The sequence below is a fragment of the Podarcis gaigeae genome, assembly GCF_964106915.1.
Source record: "Podarcis gaigeae genome assembly, chromosome: 5".
Taxonomy (NCBI): Eukaryota; Metazoa; Chordata; class Lepidosauria; order Squamata; family Lacertidae; genus Podarcis; species Podarcis gaigeae.
In genome coordinates, this window is record NC_139681.1 from 37870494 (window position 1) to 37893132 (window position 22639).

The 22639-nt window shown below is 45.1% G+C and overlaps 1 protein-coding gene and 1 pseudogene across 5 annotated transcripts in view; one reads left to right on the forward strand and one right to left on the reverse strand.

Annotated features, from left to right (window-relative positions):
* LOC310845625 (D(1)-like dopamine receptor pseudogene) lies at positions 1-2681 on the reverse strand (annotated as a pseudogene). The gene has a single exon. The product of its transcript is annotated as a D(1)-like dopamine receptor pseudogene (transcript).
* An 11303-nt stretch (positions 2682-13984) lies between these two features.
* TBC1D12 (TBC1 domain family member 12) overlaps positions 13985-22639 on the forward strand; it is a 45386-nt gene continuing 36731 nt past the window's right edge. For 2 of the 4 annotated variants that reach the window (XR_014564864.1, XR_014564865.1), the window contains exon 1: positions 13985-15597. Coding sequence is in view for 2 of the 4 variants with exons in the window: in XM_083740882.1 (XP_083597008.1) it covers positions 14819-15597 (779 nt within the window). In the remaining 2 variants the exon portion in view is untranslated. The remainder of the gene's footprint in view (positions 15598-22639) is intronic. The other 2 variants (XM_083740882.1, XM_083740881.1) reach the window with 2 other exon arrangements.

Below are 22639 nucleotides of genomic sequence, written 5' to 3' on the forward strand. Positions count from 1 at the left end.
GACAGCGAAAGGCCTCGTGTCTTGTTTGTGGGCTTCCTATTCACATCTAGTCGGCCATTGTGAGGAAAGAAAATGCTGGACTAGATAAGCCTTCAGTCTGAACCAGCAGGACTCTTCTTATGTGATTGTGTTCCTTTGTGGCCACTACATGGTCCCATCCACATACCGCTGGGATGTGGCAGTAAAGATTCTAGTGCCCAGTAATCTCTGCAAAGGGATCAAGAGTCTCCAAAGCTACCACAGCCTCACATTCAGAGGGGAGCAAAGCTGGCAGGTGAAGCTTTTTGCTGTTGCTCCTCTGAGCGGCCTGACGTGAGGACAACGTCTCTTTCTCTGGCAGGGTTCCTCCATTGCTCTCTCCTTCTCCTTGGGAGCTCACTGTGTGGGGCAGGGATCGATGCCAGGCAGCAATGGTGGGGAGAGGTGACGGAACTGGCTCTCCTCCGCTCTTGTGGGAGGAGGAGTCGTGGTGATAGGAGACCAGCTCGTGGCTCAGGTTGACTCTCTCCACGGCGGACCTGCCTGGAGCCCAACAAGGGCGGCGGTGGCAGCCCAACAGGCTGCTGAAAGCCTTCCGAAAGTCTGCATTGAAAGCATAGATCACTGGGTTGACCGAGGAGTTGGCCCAGCCAAGCCACATGAAAATGCGGAAAGTCGTCTGGCTGACGCAGAGAGCTTGCCCAGAAACCCTGCAAAAGGGTAGCAGGCAGTTAAGGACAAAGAAAGGCAGCCAGCAGCCGACAAATACCCCCAGGATGATGGACAACGTCTGGAGGACCTTGGTTTCCTTGCAGAGCGAACTGCGCAGTGAAGAGGTGAGCTCTTCCCCCTGCGCAAAGCCCAGCCCTCCAGCCTTTTCCAGAGATGAGATGCGGCGGATCTGAGCCTGGGCGATGCGGTAGATTCTTGCGTAAGTGCCAATCATGATGGACACGGGGATGTAGAAGCTGACCAGGGAGGAGGTGATGGCATACGTGGGGTTGAGCCGGGCGTCACAACGTGGCAACTGTGGGTCAGTCCCCTCCTGCTCCTCGACTCTGTGCCAATGGAGCTGGACAGGGATGAAGGAGATGAGGACAGAGAGGGTCCAGGCCAGGGCGATCATGGTGGAGGCCAGGCCCCGGGTCATCCGCCGCTCGTAGCGGAAGGGGCTGGCGATGGCCCAGTAGCGGTCGAGGCTTATGATGCAGAGATGGAGGATGGAGGCCGTGGAGCACATGATGTCGGCGGCCACCCACGTGTCGCAGAAACGGGTGCCAAAGAGCCACACCCCGCCCACCGCCTCCGTGACTGCCTGCCAGGGCATGACCAGCAACGCCACACACAGGTCAGATGAGGCCAGTGACAGCACGAACCAGTTGGTGACTTTGGCTCGCAGGTGGCGAAACCGGACGATGGCCAGGCAGACCAGGGCGTTGCCCAGCAAAGTGCTCAAAACCAGCAGCCAGAGCAAGCAGACGCTTAGCACCACCCCATTCCCGCCAGGGACCCGGGGCTCCAGGGGCCCCTGGCTGCCGTTGGAGGCGTTCTCCATCAGAGGGCGCGCAAGGGCTCCCGGAGCCGACCGCCGTCCAGGAGGGTCTCCTATGGCCGCCACCCGCGCGCCCCAGAGAACTGGGTCCCCGCGGCCCCTTCGCCTGCATCAAAGACGTGGCTGCGGCTCCCGCAGACATCGGGGGGAAGCACTCGATCCTGAGCCTGGACGGGGCGCATCAAGAACTTCGCGCAGCGCCGCCGGCGCCGCGGCAGAGAGATCTTGGTGAGCGGCAAGTTGGCTGGTTGGAATGAACGCGGAGCCGAGGGCGAAAGTTCCCCGACGCCGCTCGCTCGCTGCCTTCCTCTCGCAACCAGATCCAAGCGTCGTCTGTTCTCCCCGGGCTTCTGGGCACCCTCCGGTGCTGGAGGAGAAGATGGGGCAGAGAAAGCCGCGGCGCTTTCCGCACTATCTGTCCGTTTGGGTTTGCCAGTCGGGGCGACGCCTTGTTCCCTACGTCTCGTGCGCGGCGGCGGCGGCAGGAGGCGAGAAGAAAGCACATGGGGAGGATCCGTGCGCGCGATCCTGTGAATTGATCGGCGGTCGCCTTGCGGGGACCTCTTGCGCTGCTCGCTCGGGATCGCTTCACTCAGCCAAAGCTTACGAATGGATAAAATGTCAGAGATGGCAGGGCTCAGCTGTGGCTGCTCAGCAGAACTGATGGTACACAGTTCAGTCCTTCGTCGGACCCCTCTCCGCGCCCCAAAACTTCTTCTCTTGTCCTGCCCGTCGCGCCCTCTGATCTGCCTCCTTTCCTGCCTCCCCGCCCCCCCCCCACTGCGCCCTGCTGAGCTTCTAACAGGCACAAATTCTGTAGGCGCAATTTTCACTGACAAGAAAAAACTGCGAGCAAGGAAGCTTTACTTGTTGAAATTTTGCCTGCTCTACAGAATACCGTCGTCAGAATCACAGGTGTAGTCAAAGCACATAGAAATAAAATATGTGTTTTTATTATTTTTTAAACGCCAGCGGCAATTGTGGCCACATTTGAGGAAACTTAAGAGGATAATTGTCAGACTTATTTTCTAAATAAGAGAATGCTGCATCATGGACGGTGGTCCTTTGCATCATTGATCATGTAGCTTAAGATGCAAAAAACGGAGGAAAGTGGAGATAGGTAAAGACAAGTACAAAAAGCCATCCTGGGTTCCTTTACCTTTTATAATAAATACTGCATGACACACTGTCTGAGTTATCATCTTCCAGCACACCCCTTTTGATGATTAAAGCAGACACAGCCACGACTTTTAAAAAATGTTAGAGCTGTGAAACTGATATGACATCTTGCGAAAAACTGTTGCCTTTAAAATAAGAAGCCAGCTGGATTTAATTTGAGTGTGGGAACTGCTAACAACACGATTAAAAAACAACTGTTTTTGTGCTGCAATGGTTGCAAATTGTGGAGGGAAATCTGAAGCCTTGTATGTGCTGCTGGAGGGAGTTAGGATGAGACAGAGGTGTCATGGCTTCATGGCTACATAACCCCCCACCCCAAAGACTGCTGAAAGTGCCACTGCCAGTCAAAATGGAGTGACCCCAAATGGGGCATTACAGGGGGGGGGGAGAGAGAGAAACTAGGAGATGGATGGACTAGGAGATGGAGAGGCCATTTTCTGGAGAGAGGCCTGATCCCAGAACCTCTGCTGCAGCAGCCTAGAGCTGGCACAACAAAGGGAAGTAGGAAATATTTGCTCTGCTTTTATCCTGGCTGGTTGTGAGTGGCAGTTCTTCAGATACAGCAGTAGACCCATTGCTCTATTCTGCTGCACTACTCCTGGCCTGTGCTTTAGTTTTCAGTGGCTCTAAAATGCAAAAGAAGCCTCTGATATCCAAAGCAGGAAGTCTTGTTTGAGCTTTAAGGTAAAGGCAAAGGGATCCCTGACCATTAGGTCCAGTCGCGGACAATTCTGGGGTTGCGGCGCTCATCTCGCTTTACTAGCCAAGGGAGCCAGCATACAGCTTCTGGGTCATGTGACCAGCATGACTAAGCCTCTTCTGGTGAACCAGAGCAGCGCATGGAAACACCGTTTACCTTCCTGCCGGAGTGGTACCTATTTATCTACTTGCACTTTGACGTGCTTTCAAACTGCTAGGTTGGCAGGAGCAGGGACCGAGCCACGGGAGCTCACCCCGTCGCAGGGATATGAACTGCCAACCTTCTGATCGGCAAGTCCTAGGCTCTGTGGTTTAACCCACAGCGCCACCCGCGTCCCGCTGTTTGAGCTTTAGTGTTCCAAAATTAGTCATGATCTCCGTTTGTGTGTTGTCCTTCCATGTCAACAGATGCTGGTAAAATGCTATGAAAATTATTATTCTCTCCCCTCCACCTCCTAGATTTCTGCTCATCAGAATACTGGATACCTTTCAAGCATTGCTGGATGAATTAAAATGTTTTGTATGTGACTTGTAGAAAACTTGCCATTTTTCCCAAACTAGCTTGGAAAAAATAGATTTTCACACAAGAGGGAGACCATTCACCAGAAGCAGTAAATGCAAGAAAGAACTGGTGGGTTGACTTCATAGTGCCTAGTTCCAGTCAAACCTCATGCTGCCATTTTTTAACCTAGCTAAGCTTTCCAGACAATCTGCAAAGACAGTCCCAAGGGCAATGCATTGCAATCATCTAACCAGGAGGTTTATCTAATGTGCATTCCAAATCTAAGGCCTAATTTCTTTTAATCTTAAATATGCAATCCTAATCTAAGGTCTATAACCCCTTTACTTTTTATTTCGTAAAAGATGTTATTGAAATCTAATCAGAAGCTTTAAAAAAACACACAAACCACTGATAAAATATTTTTATAACATCACAGCAAACAAATTTAGAAGAATAATCTGTTTCTTAAAATAGTGTTTTTTGTTTTCTGTTAGGCTAGATATATTGTGTACTCTCAGAAACACAAATGTAATGTATTAAATATGCAGGAAATGAGGCTTTGCTGATAAGACTAATAAGTATTGTAATGCGGACTGCAGCACTGTTCTGGGAAAATTTAATCACAAAGAATTTATTTTGCAAAGCAATGGTTTTATTATGGCCCAGTTAAGCTTTCTTCTAATTTTAGAAGAAAGTGCTGCTGTTTTAGGACTGGGAGATGCAAGGAAAGTGCAAAAAGGTCATTTCCACAGTGCAAAGTGAGTGCTTGATTGATCAGAGACCATGTCCATTTCCTGAGGATATATTCTGATTTGTTTGCTGGGAGGTTATATGATATTGTGCCAAGCAGTTGCTATCCCACACTTTCCAATGCATTTTCTCATCACTTTCCTTACTGCAAAGTAACCTATATTTGGGGAGAGGAGCGGCTTTGTTGTGCAAGAGTGCCAAATCAATTTTTTATTGCACAACCTAAACATGTTTGTATGTGATTGAATCCCAGCCAAATATAGTGACAATCTGGAAGTGCCCAGAATCTGCAGAACAAGGTTAGCTCAAACATTCTAGGGCATGCTGCCTCTGACCATGCCCTAAGCCTGTGCCTCAGAAACAATTCAGATTAGACACGACATCTCATTGAATGATCCCTTCAAATAGAAAACGAGCATGTCAAGGAGAGAGCTAGGCCTGAACCCTTTCTGTGGGATTTAGAATTCAGTATGCAGGAAACATCATTTGGCGGAAGAGCATTCCATCATATAAGGCACCATCTGCAGTCTGATGTGGTACATCCTAGAGAGGACCAGCTCTGGGGTTATGGGGCCCCTTGGCAAAGTGTAGGGGTGCCCACTTAGGTGGACTACCTAGCGCTGACTGTGGGCCCCTGAGAAACTACTATTTTAAATGTCCTACCATGCTCCCTAGTGATGCAACGTTGGGCATCCCAGAGCATTGTGGGAAATTTAAAATGGCCTCCTGACACCTAGTGTCAGGGACCCTAGCTGGCATCAGCTCAGGTGCATAGCTGTCAACTTTTCCCTTTTTTAAAGGGAAATTGCCTTATTCCGAATAGGATTCCTCTCAAGAAAAGGGAAAAGTTGACAGCTATGCTCAGGTGGGTCCCGTCAGGTGCTGGGCCCTGGAGCTACCCAAGGGCGTTCATAGTGAACCTGACCACAGAAACAGGTTTATTACCTCAGTGAGAATTAGGTTACTATCTCCACCTTTTCTGGTAACTACTTTCACAATTCATCATTACTTACAGGTCTCCTGCAGCGACTGTAGTGCCTTTTCCACTCCCATCAAGAACGTGGGAGGGAGAAAACTAAGGGTTGTATCTAAACTCTATTCCCAGAAGACTCATTTAAATTAATGGGCACAAGCTACTCATGACCACCCATTGCAATGGGTCTACTCTGAGTGGATCTCATGGAGGAGTCAACCCACAATTACATGACTATTGCCTGGGTCAGGAGAAGCCACAGGGGACAGGATTAACCATTTAACGGCCTGATCCTGATCCACAAGCCTTTGCCAACATGATTCGTTCCAGATGTTTTTGATTGCAATTCACCGCCAGACAGCATGTGCTCATCCCTGCCTCAGAACAGAGAACAGCTGTAAATGGAGGTATATTCATGCATGCAGATGAACATTTTGTTCAACCAAACGATTTCAGGGGAAACGGATAAAGCACAAATTCTTGAATTTTGATTTTTGTTCTGTTTACTGTTTGATACCTTCTGTACCCTTGACAGCATTGAAAACGCGGAAATGCAAACAAAAGGAAAAGTGCAAATCTCAAAAGCTAACACTAGGTGGTGCGCTCAGCTTTATGAAAAACTCCCGATTCTGGCTGCAGGGTCGTCCCTCGAAAACCACTTCTCTTGTTAAATTAATATTCTAGTCTAAGCAAAAATAATTCTTTCCTTTTTTTAATGCTCGCTTCCTCTTGGTCTTGTTAGAAGACAAACTGAAGTTGCAAAGCATTTTGGACAAATACAAGAGGTAAGGAGAAAAAGTATATCTGGTATGAGTAATCTCTTTTAAAAAAAAGTTGTAAAATTGACTTTAGGCATTAACATAGAATGTTGAAAATTGACTTGCAATTATATATGATATTGGGTGTAGTTTCCAGCTTGAGCTTTGAGGAATAGTAAAAAATAATATCAGCCTAATGAATAAATATTTTAGATAAATAAATACTTTCTCATATTTAGGAAACATTTAAATTCTTTTATTTTATTTATAACAATCCAGGATTTGGCCCACCATTTTCATGAAGTTTCTAAACTGCTTTTTCAAAACAGTTGTCAGAAATATGTTGAAGTGCTGCTTTAAAATGCTCTTACTGATTATTTTTTTTAATTGCGAGTTGTACATGCAGAAGTGAATGTCTGTGCTGTAGGATTTCACCCTAGAAAATAAAAAAAAATTCTCAAGTAACTAGGTCTCTCCCATACACCCATCAATTCCACGATTTAGACCAATTGAATTTTTTGTTCCATGCATGTTTATTGAAATTAAAGTGCATAGTTTTAGCAGACGTACATTTACCTATCTGGTAAATAGTCCAATGTTTACGGCATTGGTGGTGGAAGAACATGAGACTGTCATGGGTGTAGCCAGGGTTTATGTTGGGGGGCAGGGGACAGAACTGAATTATTTGTGACACAGTTGGTCAGTTAACTATTTTTATTGATTTACTTTATTTAGGGGAGGCAACTGCCCCCCATGCTATGCCCATGGAGACAGTTAAACCACCTGACAAGCATATTATTGAATTTCATATTCAGGGCTAGTATATCTGAAGGATATACCTACATATACCGATGTTTTGCTATTACATTGTTTAAAAGCTTTGTGTCGCTTTTTCTCTCTCTTATCGCTTAGTTACTGTAAACAGGCTGTTCCTCTGAGGGAGTCACCAATGAGCTATAGAAGGACACAAAATATTCTGCAGTGACAAAACTATAGTAAGTGTCCCTTGAAACTGCCACACATCCACACCCATTTCTAGGACCTGAGATTCCCCCTCATTTTGAGTCGTCTCAGCTTATTATATTTCACAACTGAGAACAACGGAGAGGTTCACATGACACCCTGTCACATGACACTGCTGGTGTAGACAACACTGAGCAAGATGGACCAGTGGTTTGACTTGCTATAAGGCAGCATCCTATATGACTCCGTGCTGGGAAGTGGTACCCATGTTTTAGAAAGCAACATTGTAAGATTGTCATATGTGCCCTGTTCATCCTTTACTTGCATGTGGTTCCTCTGCTGATGTAGGAATGGGCCATATTTCTGCCTTTCCCCATCTCATATGTGCCACATTGCTTGGGCTATCTCCATCCTCTCAGTGGTTCCCAACCTTTTTTTGGCCATGCCCCACCTAACCATCTCTAAAACCCTGATCCCCCCCCCCAGTGACATATAATTCTTATTATTCAAAAAGTGAACTCCTATTCATGTGGAGGAAGACTAAAAGCCAATTAACTTGGTCTAAGCAAGCTTCCAAATTGCCCCCCTTAAAAAATCAAATTGCCCACCTGTGGGGCGTGTGCCCCACATTGGGAACCATGGCTCTAATTATTAATTGGGGGGGGGTGGAGATTCTTAAGTGTTTCTTTGCTGATGACAGCACTCAGCACACAGACATTGGCTAGTCCAGGAGGCAGGACATTAGGGACTGAGTCCATTCCTGTTTCATCACCGGAGTGTCCCACAGGTGAGAAAGGTGTGAATAAGCCTGTACAGATTTATTGAAAGTGTCTTTCCGTGGTAGCTGCGGGATTGATTCAGCCTGTGTGCATGTGCAACCTCACTGCGTGGCTCAGCTAAGCTCCCCTTAGGTGGTTGGATGCCATGCTTCCCCCAGGAACCTTTGGCTGTGATGTAGACACCAAGCACGAGGCCGTATAAGTAGCGGGCCCAAATTGCTTCCTGCACGCAGCAGCTGCCTTGTCGAAATAGTTCAAAGAAGCCTTCGTGAGCTACTCATCTTGCAAGAAGGCGTCCTTTTGCCTCTTGCAACAAGGAAGCACTTCCTATTGCCCAACACAAAAAGAGCGATCGTTCCTCATGTGCCAGAACCACTCCTCAGCTGAAGGCAATAAAAGAGAAGGCGAAGGATTGCCTGTGAATTGGTGGGACTAAAATGAAATCAAACCCCAGTGCACCAAACGGATGAAGAAAGGGCAAAACATTTTGCTAAGGTTTCTGTGCTGGCACCGAGTTATTTGGAGGAAAGACGGGGTAAAAGTGTAATGAAACAGTGCTTTTAAAAAAAAGGGTTGAAATCAAATAAAAAGATATTCAAAAATTGTACTACCAAAATGACAACCCCAGGATCACTGGTAGGGATTGGAAGCAGCTGTGACGGCTTGCTTCAGGGCACTCACGTGAATTAAGGGGCTGAGCAAGCTTTGAAGTGGGAACTTCTGATTCACAGGTCATGTGCTGCTCAGCAACTGTGCTGCACCAGAGCCATCCACGTGTTCAGAGCTTTGCAGGGCTGCTGTCGAGCTGAGCAATCCAATCCAGCTGTTTATGCAGAATAGTGAAAGAGGCCTGGGAATCGAGCCCTGCTCACAGCCAGGCAGCTTTCCAGGGTGCTGTGAGGCACGGAATTGAACATTATTGAGAGCAGTCATTTTATCTGAACAAAGGAACTCTTTGATCCCCACCCCCCACCCCAGTCTGCAAACAATTTTATTTCCTTTTATTACTTGGCATGGAGCATGCGATTAGTATAGGAGATCTGGCAAAGTTTAAAGACTTGCCTATACGTTAATACAATTTTGCTCTGAATAAATATATGAAATGAAACCTCTGAGACTTATTCATCTGTCTCTGTATGTTAAGGAGGGGATTTTTATTTGTACTGGAAAAGTCCTGCAAAGACTAGGTTTGAAGGAAACTGACAATAACAAATAGCCTTTACAGATAATACATTAGTTGAGAAATGACGGCATTACTGTAACTCTTTGGCATCTGGAGATATTGAAGTCTGTCTTCCCTTTCAAGGCTGTGCTCAAACAGACATTTGTGAGGCAATTCTCCTTCTAGCTGGGGCAGCCGTTGACACTGATGTATGCAAAGTGGATGAATGGCCATCCCAACTGGCAGACCAGGCTCTTTCAGTGGTTGCTGCTCTGAAGGAGGTGTACCCCATGGAGGAGGCTTTTCAGCGGTGTCTCCATGGCTGTGGAATGATCTCACAGAAATACAATTACCAGAAGGATTGGTTGTTAAACCACTCGGTGAATTACAGCTGTGTCAGGGGATTGGGAGACTTCTGACAGTTCTCAGCAAACTACAGTTCCCGTCTTTGGCAGAAGCTGCGACTGTTTAAAGTGTTATGCTGCTGCTTTAAATGTATAGTGCAGATGGGGGTCTCTGCTGGTTTTGCAACAGCAGACTAACACGTGGATACCCCTCTGGAAACTATATATGCAGGGCTTTTTCCCCCAGCTGGAACTCACCAGAACTCAATTCTGGCACCTCTCAGATGGTCACCATTGCAATTATAAGAGAACAAGGGAGTTCGTGGTGAGTTCCAGCACCTCTTTTTTTAAAAAAATATTTTTATTGGTTTTACAAATATAAAATTTTAACCATGAATCAAAAAGTATATCCATATAAAGAGATTCATCCAAATCTCAGGACTCCCCCTCCCATGGGGTCCCATTATGAACATTTAATACTGCATATTTTTCTCTATACTCCAACTTTTATATCAGACCATATTATCCATGGTAATTTTTAAACTACAAATGAAATCAAAATCCTGCTAACGTTTCCATCTGCTTACAGTGGTCTCCTAAATAGCTTATTTCCCCCATTCTTTTATAAAGTTTTTATCCTCTTGGTTTCTGAGTTTACCAGTCAGTTTTGCCATCCCGGCATAGTCCATCAGCTTGGTTTGCCACTCCTCTCTGGTAAGGACTTGGTCTTCTTTTTATGTATGGAACAACAGTCGCCCGGATGTTACTAGCCTAGAGAGGGAAAGAAGACCAGCACCTCTTTTTCTAGAAAAATAGCATTGCATATATGTAAGTTGCTGCTGCTGCTGCCGCCGCCAGTAAAACAGTGAGGTTTCCTTTTCTGCAGGGCAGCTTCTAATTTAGGACATGGAGGAAACAGCTTTGATAGAAATGTTTCCAGCAGCTATCTAGACAACACCAGCTTCCTTTGGGGTCATTGTCATTTTAAAGAATGGGTAAAGAAGAGTAGGGAAGCCACATAGGGGAGCAGTGTGAAGGGAATTAAAATTAATGCGAGAACTTAATACTGTTGACTTTACTAGCCTTGAAATAGGAACTGTGTGTGTTGTGGTATCATTGTACAATGCAGACTGGATCCTGCTTACAGACACTATTGTAATTAAAACAATCAATAATAAATGAGCTCAATAGGTTTTGGTAATTCAAGGTGGGCATCTAGCAATATCTCTGCTAGCTTTGCTGAAATACTGTTTTTGGAAAGGTTTGTGAAAAACAAATATAAATATAAATATTTTAAATATAAGCTGCTCTGAGTGAGAAAGAAGTATCAGCTTGATGGAGGAGCTCTTATTTGAGTGTGTGATGGGACACCAGGGTTCCTGGGTTTTCACCTGGCCATCTAAGTAGGACCTGGTAAGCACCAACCAGGCAGTGGCTCCTAAGGAGAACACATTTGGACATTGCCTGGAGACTTCACCTATGGGAGAAGGGTGGAACAGGAAGGAGCCCAACTGCTGTACCTTAGGCAGAATGAAGGGTGGGGAGACAGGGAGGCTATAAAATGCCTCAGGGAGAGGGAAGAAGGGGCAGAAGTTCAGTGGAGATCCAGGGATGAGTGTGGGTAAAGGAGATTATCAAATAAGGCTCTTCCACACAGTCTTTGCTTTGCTGCTGGATACGGCATACCCAAAGCCTATAATTACCTAGCATCTACCCGCTCTACTCCCTGGGTATAGGAGCCGTGGATTTAAGCCTGCCAAGGGCATTAAGGTAGACTACACCTCTCTTCTTTGGTGGGGTGGGGGAGAGAATTTTCCCTGGAACCTTAAGGCATTGTGAGGATCCTGACTGTCCAGGGGGCTTTTGGACCTACTTTTGAGGAGACTTGACTGTAAAAAAAAGGGGGGAGACTTGGGACACTCCATTGTAAGAACAGCACTGAAGTAGCTACCTTGGAAGAAGAGGTCTGCTAATGGGTTTATTGCTGAGAACATACTGGGCCCTGGGGGAAAGCAGATAATGTGAAGCAACATTTCTGAAATGAAGTCTGACGTACAACTGACCAAATGTGAGTTGGTACCTTCTTTGACTCCCTTTGCTAGTTGTGGCCCATGGAAAGCATGAAAGGTGCCTCTTCCCCAGCAATACGTAACAGTGTTAGCAATTTGGTCTTGATCTTCACTATCGTCATACACAATTAGTTGTGCACCGCAGCAAATGGCTGTAGACACCAGCAAGCACCTTTTGCATTAAAGGTGTATCTAGCCTTTTAAGTGGGTTTTGAATGATTTGTAGAATGGTAGGCATGTATTAAGGTGCATCATGGATAAATGGGTGTGTGTGTAAGGGGGCAGGGAGATGGAGAGAAGCGCAATCCTCAGTAGACAGTGCAATCCTATGAATGTCTACTGAGAGTAGGTTTCCTTGACACACTCCCAGTTTAATGTGCAGTCTGAGTGTGGTATTTCCAGATCTGTAAAAATAAGATAGAATTGTAGAGTTAGAAGGAACCTTGAGGGTCATCTAGTTCAGGCACCCCCAAACTCAGCCCTCCAGATGTTTTGGGACTACAACTCCCATCATCCCTAGCTAACAGGACCAGTAGTGAGGGATGCTGGGAATTGTATTCCCAAAACATCTGGAGGGCCGAGTTTTGGGATGCCTGATCTAGTCCAACCCCCTACAGGAATATGCAGCTGTCCTATATGGGGGTTGAACTTGCAAACTTGGCATTATCAGATCTACACAAACACCACTTCCCACTTACAGCTCCCAGTTAAAAACTCTCACATATATCCTCATTGATCTCCACAGCATTCTTTTTCTGGAAATTGCAGCTGTGCGAGGAGAATAAGGGTCTCTCAACAACTCTCAGCACCCTTAACAAACTACAGGTTCCATGATTATTTGGGGGAAGCCATGACTGTTTAATACGTATAGTGCAGATGGGTCTTAACAATGGAATCCTATGTATATACATTCAGATATAAGTTCTACTGAGTTCAATGATACACCCATATAGGGATGAGGTGTGTGTGGATTTTCAATTTAATTTGTATTTAAAGGTGAACGTATGAAATTTGCACTTTCCAAAGCAATACAAAGACTGAAACATGACCATTTTTCAAAAAGTTGCACTTACCTGAATTTTGCAACACAGTTCTCCATCCATACTAAAGTGTGCTTATAAATACATACATTAGTGAAAATAACTTACCAAAACACATATTGGGGGAAATGCTTTGTAAAAGTGTGGCTGTTAGTGTCATTGGCACTAAAATGCTGATGAACTGAGGACTTACGGTATCTTAAATAATGCGAACTGATGTGGAAATGTGGAGAACTGGGAAAATGCGAAACTGCAGGAAACTGAAATTGACATATTTCGCTTTCCACACTCCCAGGTAAGTCTTTGCAAAGGACTGCAGCTTATTAGAATTAGCCCTTTGGAAGTTTTATCTGAATGTTTCAAAATTACCTGTGAACTATTTAATTTTCAGATAGGGGCACACTATGACAAGTTTCATCTGGAATGTACTTTCGTGGCTGAGTTACAAACCTGTGGAAACAGTGCACTGTAACATTAAAGCCAAACGGCTCCTGAATGACAATGTAGGAGATGCAACACAGGGTAAGAAAAGTTCTTAGATGAAGTGTAAACAAAATAATAAGGGTGACATTGAGTTTGTCACACAAGATTGGCTGTAGACAGGATAAACTTGTTTTGGCCTCTCTGCAACAGGATACTCCCTGCAGTGTAAAGTTATATGGGGAATACTGTATGTTGGCCTGTTATCTTGAGTAGAATGCCCCTTTCTCCAAAGTATTTGCTTTTATACTACAAATGCAATATTCTTCTAGAAAAAATATATTAAAGAGGACTGAATTGCAAAAGTTTAAAATTCCCATTGGGTCAAATGGGCTCAGTTCACTGTCCCAATGTGACAGAATGGATGAAGCAATTCAGAATGAAGGTAAGAGGATTCATGTTTTGATTCCTTCCAGTGTAAAACAAAACATTCCCTGTAAGCAGAAAACCAGACAGGCAGGGAGAGGGTTATGCTAGAACCTTTATTTATCCTTACGATAAGAGTTTTGGTTTCTAACTGCAGGGGATTTCATTACACAGGGTGGCTGGGGGCATCCAGAAATTGTAACCCCAACTTGAGTTCTGGTACAGTGCATTTTACCATGTCACTGCCTACATAGACAAAGTTCTTTTGATGCTAGCAGGAGACGCTTGAACACGTGTCTTGGGCTGGATGCAGACGAAGCCTGCAATCATTTACAGGCATTCCTGTGTTCTACGAACACGCAGTACTTCCAAGCACTGGTTTGCACTTTTAGTTGAGGTGAGGCTACACGGGAACTTAGTGGAGCAAGTTAGTAATTTCTTAAACTCCACGGGTGGGAACTACCCGTGCTTGTACTCAGAAGCAAGTCCTCTTGAGTTAAGCAGGGTTACGAGGGCAGCTGAAGCTCAGCCAACCTGGGTCTGGATCCAGCCCCATACCGTAGCACGTGATACCTGACGCCGTAATCAATGGGCTCCGGTGGCTGGATAATGAACTCTGCAGAGGGAGACTAAGAAGCAGCTGACACCTTGCCTGTCACCCGGGATACCGGAAAAAAAAATGTCAGAGGTGTGTGTCCCTTCCCGGCTACACACGCGCACTGCGAGTGGAATACGGGAAACAGCGCAAGGCTGGCTGAGCTGCCCCAACGGGCTGGTTACCAAGAGGGATATGTAACAATACCGTACCGCCCTTTGTTATAGGCGGGAGCCTTAGATGATATACGGTAAACCTGCGAGCCTTCCATCGGCCCGCCATGGGCGTCAGAGGGCCGGATGTTTACAAGGCGCCACTTCCGCGCCAGCAACGTCGTCTCTATGGTCGGCGGCGATGACCGCCGAGAGGCCCCCGTGCGCCTGCGCGAGCCGGGCCCCCTTAGGCCGCTCCTGCCGCCACCATCACCGTAGTCGGCTGCGTTGAGCGGGACCGGCTGGTGGAGCCGAGGAGCGCAGCAGCAGCAGCAGCCGCCGGCGCCCCGCCCCGTCGGTCCCTGTGCGCCACCGTGAGGGGCCGGGCCGCCTCCTCCTCCTCCCCCTGCCCTTCCCCGCTCCCCTTCCCCGCTCCCAGCCGCGCCGCTGGCTCCCCGGGGGTTCTGCGTCGGCAAATGGTTGGGCCGGAGGATGCCGGAGCTCAGGGCGGCGCATCCTTGCTTCCCTCGGGCCGGGAGAAGGAGGAGGCGGCGTCGCCGGAGGAGGAGGCGAAGGGCGGCAGCGGCGACGACGACGACGCGGAAGCGGACGGCAGCCGAGAGGGCCCCGGGGCCCGGCTGCGCTGCTACCTGGCCGGCAAGAGGCCGCCCAACGGGGACGCCTGCGGCGCAGGGAGGATGACCAACGGGGACGCCGGCTTCCTCCTGTCGCCGCCGCCGCCGCCTCCTCAGGGGGGCACGTCGAGCCCCTCGGAGCCGCCGGCTTCGCAAAGCACGACGCTCCACAACGGCGGCTGCGCCTTTTTCCTGCCGGTGGCCCAGAGCGCGGTTGCTCTCGAGGAGGAGCCGCCGCCGCCGCCTCTGTCGCTGAAGAGCTGCGGCCTCGCCGCCGCCGCCCCGGCCATGTCTCCCTCGCCGCCCTCCTCGTCGTCGTCCGCTTCAGGGAGCCCTTCTCCGGCTTCCGAGGAGGCGGAGAGCCTGGCCTCCCCGTCGGCGAGGGCTCTCCCGTGCCTGCCCTCGCTGGCTTTCATGGACATCAACCTCAACTCCCGCAACACCTTCGAGGTGAGCCGCCGACGCAGCGCCCCGGAGCATTTGCAGCCGCAGCAGCCGCCGCCGCCCGCCCTCGCCTCCGGCGCCAATGCAGCTGCCGCCGCCGGCGGCTCCGAGCAAGGGGACCGGGCGAAGCGGCTGGGAGGCCTCGCCACCTCCAGCTTCGCCGAATTCTTCACGAGGTGAGTGACTCAAGCGGCCGCTCCCCGGGACTCCTGCGGGGAAAAGGGGTTGCCGCATGCGGGAGGAGAGCGTAACCTTGTAACTTAATAGCAGAGAAAACCAGCCGGAATCCCCCTCCCCACCCGCTCTGGAAGCATGCTTTGAAACGGTGCCGGAGCTGTCATTTTAAACCTTAAACCTCTTGCTTGAGAGTTGTGGCCATTACGGTCAAGGTGTCTTGACTCTGTATCCCTTCAGATCCACTACCTGCAGTGCACTCTCCCAGGTGTGCTTTTTTGCCCACCCCCTTCCCCTGGCTAGTATAATTGTAGCTTGGTATATCGTTAAGTCTTATGAAGCTGATCTGCAACAAGAACTCCTTTTTAAAAGTTAAAACGGTTGTGATAACTCTCTTGGAAGAGGAAAGTAGCAGTGGCCAAGGTATGCTTAAGCACCCTTTGTGATGGACCTGTTTTTGATGAGAAGGTTTTAAAGATGAGGGTGTGGGTGTGTAAAGAACCTTCATAGAGAATTTGCCCTTGTATTACTGAGCTCATGGGTAGCCTAAATCCAAACTGTGGTCAGTCTGGCATAGTGGTTAGAGTGTTAGACGAGGAAGGGGGAGACCCAGGTTCAAATCCCTGTTCACTTAGTGACCTCTGCTCACTGGGTGACCTTGGGCCAGTCACCACATCTCAGCCTAACCTACCCTGCATGCTTGATGAGGATAAAATGGAGAAATGGGAGAACTGTTTATGCCACCTTGAACTCTTTGGAGGAAAGGTGAGGTATGAATGTAATGATGCAGTAATAAAAAACTTTTTTTTGGTATCTTATTTAATGCTTATACATGAAGGATGACGTTTTCTATGATGCTTTTGTCTCTACTCAATTGAATCTATTTGACTAAGCATGCAGTAGCATTTTATGCTTTTCAGCGTCACTAATCTATTTTCTGAACTGAAGACTACCATGTCAACAAGAAATTGTGATAGCGTTCTGTGTAAGATGTCCTGCTAAATAGTTGAGTCTCAAGTTGTTTGCTTTACTACACATATCATATTGAATACTAAAGCTGCCTCTTGTTGCATCTTTTCTCCTATGTTTGATTAAATAGTTGTTTAGTTAGAAGAGAAAGGGAAACAGTTCAGCATAGTGATACTGTACAAACATTTATATATTGCTCTTTAGTAAAATATTGTTCTCAGGTGTCACAAAAGAGGAATGTATCATGTACTTGCCCAAGTGTACACTACTCTTTGTGGCATCTTTACATGACATACCTTGATAAACAGAATCATAGAATCACAAGAGCTGGGGGGGATCACAAGGGTCATCTATTCCAGCCCCCTGCAGTGCAGGAATATTTTGCCCAAATAACTAGCACATATTTGATTGGGTTTGTCTAGTGCCTTTGCAATTTTCTGGAGTGACTATCCAAGAACAGTTGAGTAGGCACTGGGAGCAATGCTTATTTTGTCTAGTTAAAATGCTAATGGAATTCTAATGACTTCCTGCCTTGTGTATATTTTGCTGTATAACAATTGATTATTTCCCCTTATTAATCTTTACTTCATGTGAATTTCAAAACTTAACTTTATTATTTTTATGATAATGGGGAAGATAATGTTCCCTTTGTAAGCCAGCTTTGATTCTTTTTTTTCCTTTTTCTTTTCTGCAAGCAGAAATGAGATGTTCCAAGTTGAACAACTGTTAGCCAAGAATAAAGTAAGGTTTTGTGGCTATGTTGTAGCCTGGACTTGAAGAATCAACACATTTTTATACATAGCTGGTTTCTCTGGTCACAATGATGGAAGACTTGATGGGTATTGGGATTGAGTGGAATGCAAGTAATATACCATTTTAAATTATTCATTTCTCCGAAGGGGTTTTAGTTCTCTCATCTGCCAGTTTTCAAAAAGCCTCATTTGCTTCCTGGATATTGAAACTATGTCTTAGTACTGATTGTTTATGGCAGATACTCGATGCTGATTTTAGCATTTTGGTGTTATGTGAAATAATGTTAGGGATACCTTATTCTTTTCCACATACTGTGGACTCTGTGTTACACTTGTAAGGCATCTGACGGGGTGCAAATTAGTTCCCTCAAGCTTAGGATGACTGAAAGGGCTGGGAGGTGCTAGAATGGACAAGCCCAATTGAATATCCCACAGATTACAAACTGTTATGTCATTGCCCTGATAGGATTGGTGAAAGTGTTGCACACTGACGCTGCATCATAGTGTGTAGGTCTTGTGTTGGGTAACCATTAATGTCATTCTGTTATTTACTGGTAAGTTTTTCTAGTTTCTCTCTGGCTTGGCTCTCACCACACCTCAAATGTGTTTGAACAGCTACTCTAGTATTAATTACTGGTTTGACTTTTCCTCTCTGCCTGAACTGAACTGCTCACCATTTCATAATATAACTTTGTGTGGTAGAAGAAGGTGCTAGTACACATTTCCCTAGATGCCATTATCTCCTAACAGGTGGTTGTAGGATTGTACTGTTGCTATCCCTAAACTCTATTCTGATCTGTTTTTTAGTACTTCCTTCAGTATCCTTCATTGATGTTTTCTGATTGCATTCCTGAGTATAAGTAAAGTTATGATGATAATTTATTGGGGAAATTACTCAGATACCAAAAGTCTGTGTAAATATTGGGTCTTTAAGATTCTAAAGCCATCGCAAAAGTTGGTTGTTCTCATTCCTCATTTTGTATTCAACAATTTTTTCATGGTCTGGCGAGTTCCAATAGGAAAACATCAATTTAAAAAATGCTTTTTATAAATATAGGTGATGATGTCAAGTAGTTTCAAGCTTTGTTCATAGAACAGGAAGAGATGCTATCTTCCATTGAATCTCCGGGAACAATGTGGAATGCTCTTTGCATTTTCTTATGCATTTTCTTATGCAGTTTCTTTTTATGGTTGTGACACATGCTGATTTGGTTCAGATGACACAGTAAACTAAACTATGGCTTACTGAGATCGCCCAGACACCCAACGAGGGGTGTATACTCACTTTGCTCTTCCCCAGTTTTGCACTACACCAAGCTAAGTAAACGTTTGGTTTAACATGTCACCTGAACCAAGACTTGCACTCCATGTCTAACCTTGAGCTGTAGCCAGGGTTTGTAGAATATAAATGCTGTGGGTTGTTGTTTTTTTAAGTCCATAAAAATGGAGCAAATTTATGATTTGATGCTTGTGAAACTGACAGAATGAAACTGACATAGCTACAGATAAATATTAGGCAAGCTTGGCAGCTAGGGTAATTCTCTGATGCAAATTACTGTATCCAAATTACCCTAATTTGTATAGGAAGCATCTTTCAGTTCAAAATGTTCAGGGAAAACTCGCATCACTGTTCTTCCTCCAACCAACCACATTCCTTTTGGAGCTTTTTGGTCAACTCTGAGGAGACATGGTAGTTCAGAAGCTTACAACTAGCATGATGTAGAATAGGAATACATTTGCTTGAGTTATAGCATACTAAGTGATTCATTGATAGTGCTTCTGTGTAAGTGAGACATGCAACAAAATAATTGTAGTGTGGAATACTCCTTTTCATTATTCTAGCCACTCTATTCTGTCCTGTCCTCCGTTTTCTATCGTCTCAATAGTCAAGGCAGCATTTTGTGGCCATTGAGTGTGCTTAGTCCTTATTGAGCCGTTTGTGAGGTTCCCTCCTCATGTTTTTTCTTTTAAGGTTTTGTACTTCTGCAAACCGTGTGGTTTTTCTGAGCCCCTTGATACCTCCCTCTTGTGCATGGGTGGAGCTATGTTGATACTTGCTGAATTTTGCAAATCTAAGTGGTGATCTGACTTTTAAAGAAGATACAATATATCTAGGTTAATTCCTTTGGTTAGGTCAGTTTTAAAGCTAAAAATAGAGGAACAAACCTACCAAATACTGTCTCTGCTGAGTCTGAATTCTGGAATCTGTATTGGAAGCTGGTTATCTCTGACCCATGCGTTGTATTAGTAGTGGGTAATAATTCTCTGTCCCTGGACTGGTGAGTGTCTCTCAAGCATTCTCCCTAGCAACTGCATTACAGCAACCTTAGGGGTCTCAGGTTCCGTGGACACGAGCTTTGTGCCACAACCCTATCACTAATTAAGCACTGGGATTCCTGGTACAGAGACCCATAACAATTAGGATGTTAAAATTAGGACTCAGTGAAATAAGTTATATTTCAGTATTTGACATTTTTAAAAGCCATTGAATCTTGCTCAGAAGCTTGGGGCAACTGTGTCTCAGTAATGACATTGTATTTTGATTTCTAGAGGTTAAGTATTGTATTTTGAATATCTAAAAATCTGAAAATCATTGTTGGGGCACTTAAAGTATCCTGCCATGTGGGCACTGATTGGGGCAAGTGTTTTTACTTTTTAAATTGGCTTACACTTTTCTGATTTGACATCAAGCTTCTTCTTTTCAATACTTTTATTGAACATTCAGTATTAATCACACAGGGCTGCACATTGACATTTTGAGCTTATGAACAAAAAAGACCAGCGAGTAAAGAAAAGCAGAAATGGCTAAATATAAGTGTTAAAAGCTACAGTATGCTTTCTTGGACATCTTATGAAGACTGTTTCAAACAAAGATATCATAATATATAAAATATATGTTTTTCTTATACTAGCTATTATACCTTTCCTGTATTACTGTGAAATCTGTAACTATGATTTCAATCCTAAACACACCTACTAGGGAACAAACCCTGTCGAACATGGTAGAACTTCTGAGTACAACATGCAAAATATTTCATTTCCCATTGTTCACTTTTTAAAAACATATCTATTAGTGCTCTAAGACAACAGAGAAATACACAGAAATGTGTTCTAAATAGTCTTACCTGCTTTAAATGGAATGGGTGAGAAATTGTTTTCCACATTCAATTACAGGCTTGTATGAGGATAGTACTCCACATAACCTACTTGAGAAGTTGTTAAACTTGAATGTTGAAGTAGTATAATGTGCAGTGGCATGTTTCACTGTGCTCTAGCTTGTAGTTGTGGTTCTTTGGGAATCTAATTCTGTTCCAATTAAAACAAATTAGAATGACACAAATAGAGGCAAAAAGCCACAATTTATTTTCTTGGTGGTCCCCTGCGATTGTACACTAACATTGCCATTGTTAGTGTAGTTCTGGTAGCAAAGACGAAATGAAATGTTTTGAAATTTAAATTCGTATTGCTCATAGATGAAACTTTCTCCTGGTATAAATGTTTCTCTTTCCTATATGTGGAGGCAGTACTTACCTGTGTGCTGAATTACTGTCACAGTATTCTTTTCACCTTTGTTTCAACTGGACAATGCCCTGGCCTGCCAGAAATTCAATTTATGTGTAGGGGCGAATAGTAGGAGCTATGAATGTTTTCCCCACCCTGGGTCGTCCCACCCCCCAACTCTGCAAACCTTAGTTAGTTTAAAACTAACTTTGATTTTCTGTGTAACTTTTAAAGGATGTGGGGGGAACCTGTGGCCCCCAGATGTCACTTAACCACAACTCCCTTTATCCTGGCCATTGGCCATGCTGACTGAGGTTGATGGGAGTTAGGGGACAGGTATCTGTTGGATCTAAGTTCCCCACACCTGTGTTACATGTTGGTGAGAGTTGTTTCTCTAGATCTGCAAGTTATTTGTGTCTTTAGTTCTGTGCACAGTTAAGTAGAAGCAATGTATAGGACTGTAGCTGATACTGTAGTGCAACAATGGGAGTGTCTGAAGATGTCATATACTATTTATTGTTCCTGTGATGCTCACCTCTCATTTACTCTTCTTCCACAGTTTGTCTGTCCATCTCTCCCTCTCTCCCCCCCCCCATGCACCCTGCTGCAGCAGATACAGTGGTACCTTGGGTTAAGAACTTAATTTGTTCTGAAGGTCCATTCTTAACTTGAAATTGTTCTTAACCTGAGGTACCGCTTTAGCTAATGGGGCCTCCTGCTGCCGCTGCACCGCTGCTGCACAATTTCTTTTCTCATCCTGAAGCAAAGTTCTTAACCCGAGGTAATATTTCTGGGTTAGCGGAGTCCGTAACCTGAAGCGTATGTAACCCGAGGTACCACTGTATAGGGGATGAAGTGGCAGCCTTGAGTGTGGGGAGAATAAACTGATAAAAATTGCTTAACACTATTGGATACCATGCTTACAATTGCAGATATCTAAGGAGACGAATCCACTTTCCTTTTCAGGGTAGCATGGAAAATTTAGCAAAATGGGTTCATTATGTATGAAAATTTTGTTTTGTGATGCAGTGATGGCCTATTAACGTGATATAAAGCTTAACTGCATCTGAAGAACCAGCCATGCCTCCTTATGATGTGCATTGGTAAAGGCAGGGCTTCTACCTTAATTACTTTAGAGGTGCATTAGGGGCATACTTAAGAGCTCTTCGTCACTTTTTACTTTGACGGAATGTCTCTGCAAGTAATTCTTGGTGATAGTGTTTGAATGCAGGGACAGAATTCTCTGCTGTGTTTCTACTTTTTAGGCTTCTTCCTGTGTTTCCCTTTTATCTCTGATGTTCTAAAGAAGTAATGTAACAAGCACCAGTGTAAGTTTCCCTTTAGAGTTAGACAATAGAAAGTAAAATACCAGTGATGGTAAAGTACTCTATGGTTTTATGCAGTGCTTTTTTCTGGGGGACACACAGGGGTACGCATACCCCTAAACATTTTGTGAATCTTTGTACTTTTGTCCATTTACTCTATTTTTCCTGATGTGAACTATAAAATGGTGATTTTCTTGAGTCAAAATGAGAATACCCCTAAACATTTTTTTTTAGAAAAAAGCACTGGTTTGGTTTTATGTATTTTTTATTGTAAACCGCTTTGCTGTTTCTTCGTGTGAAATAGCAGTTCATACATCTTTTTAAAAATAAAGAAATAAAATAATTTGTTACCAGTTGGATACTTGTAATGCAGAATGGTAGCTTAGGTTGGACAGACTCCATGTGTCTCTTTCAGTGAACAGATAAACCTGGGAGTAAGAGCCACTATTCTGACAATGACAGCCGTCTAGTTCCAAGGTAGTGATGAGGCTGAAACT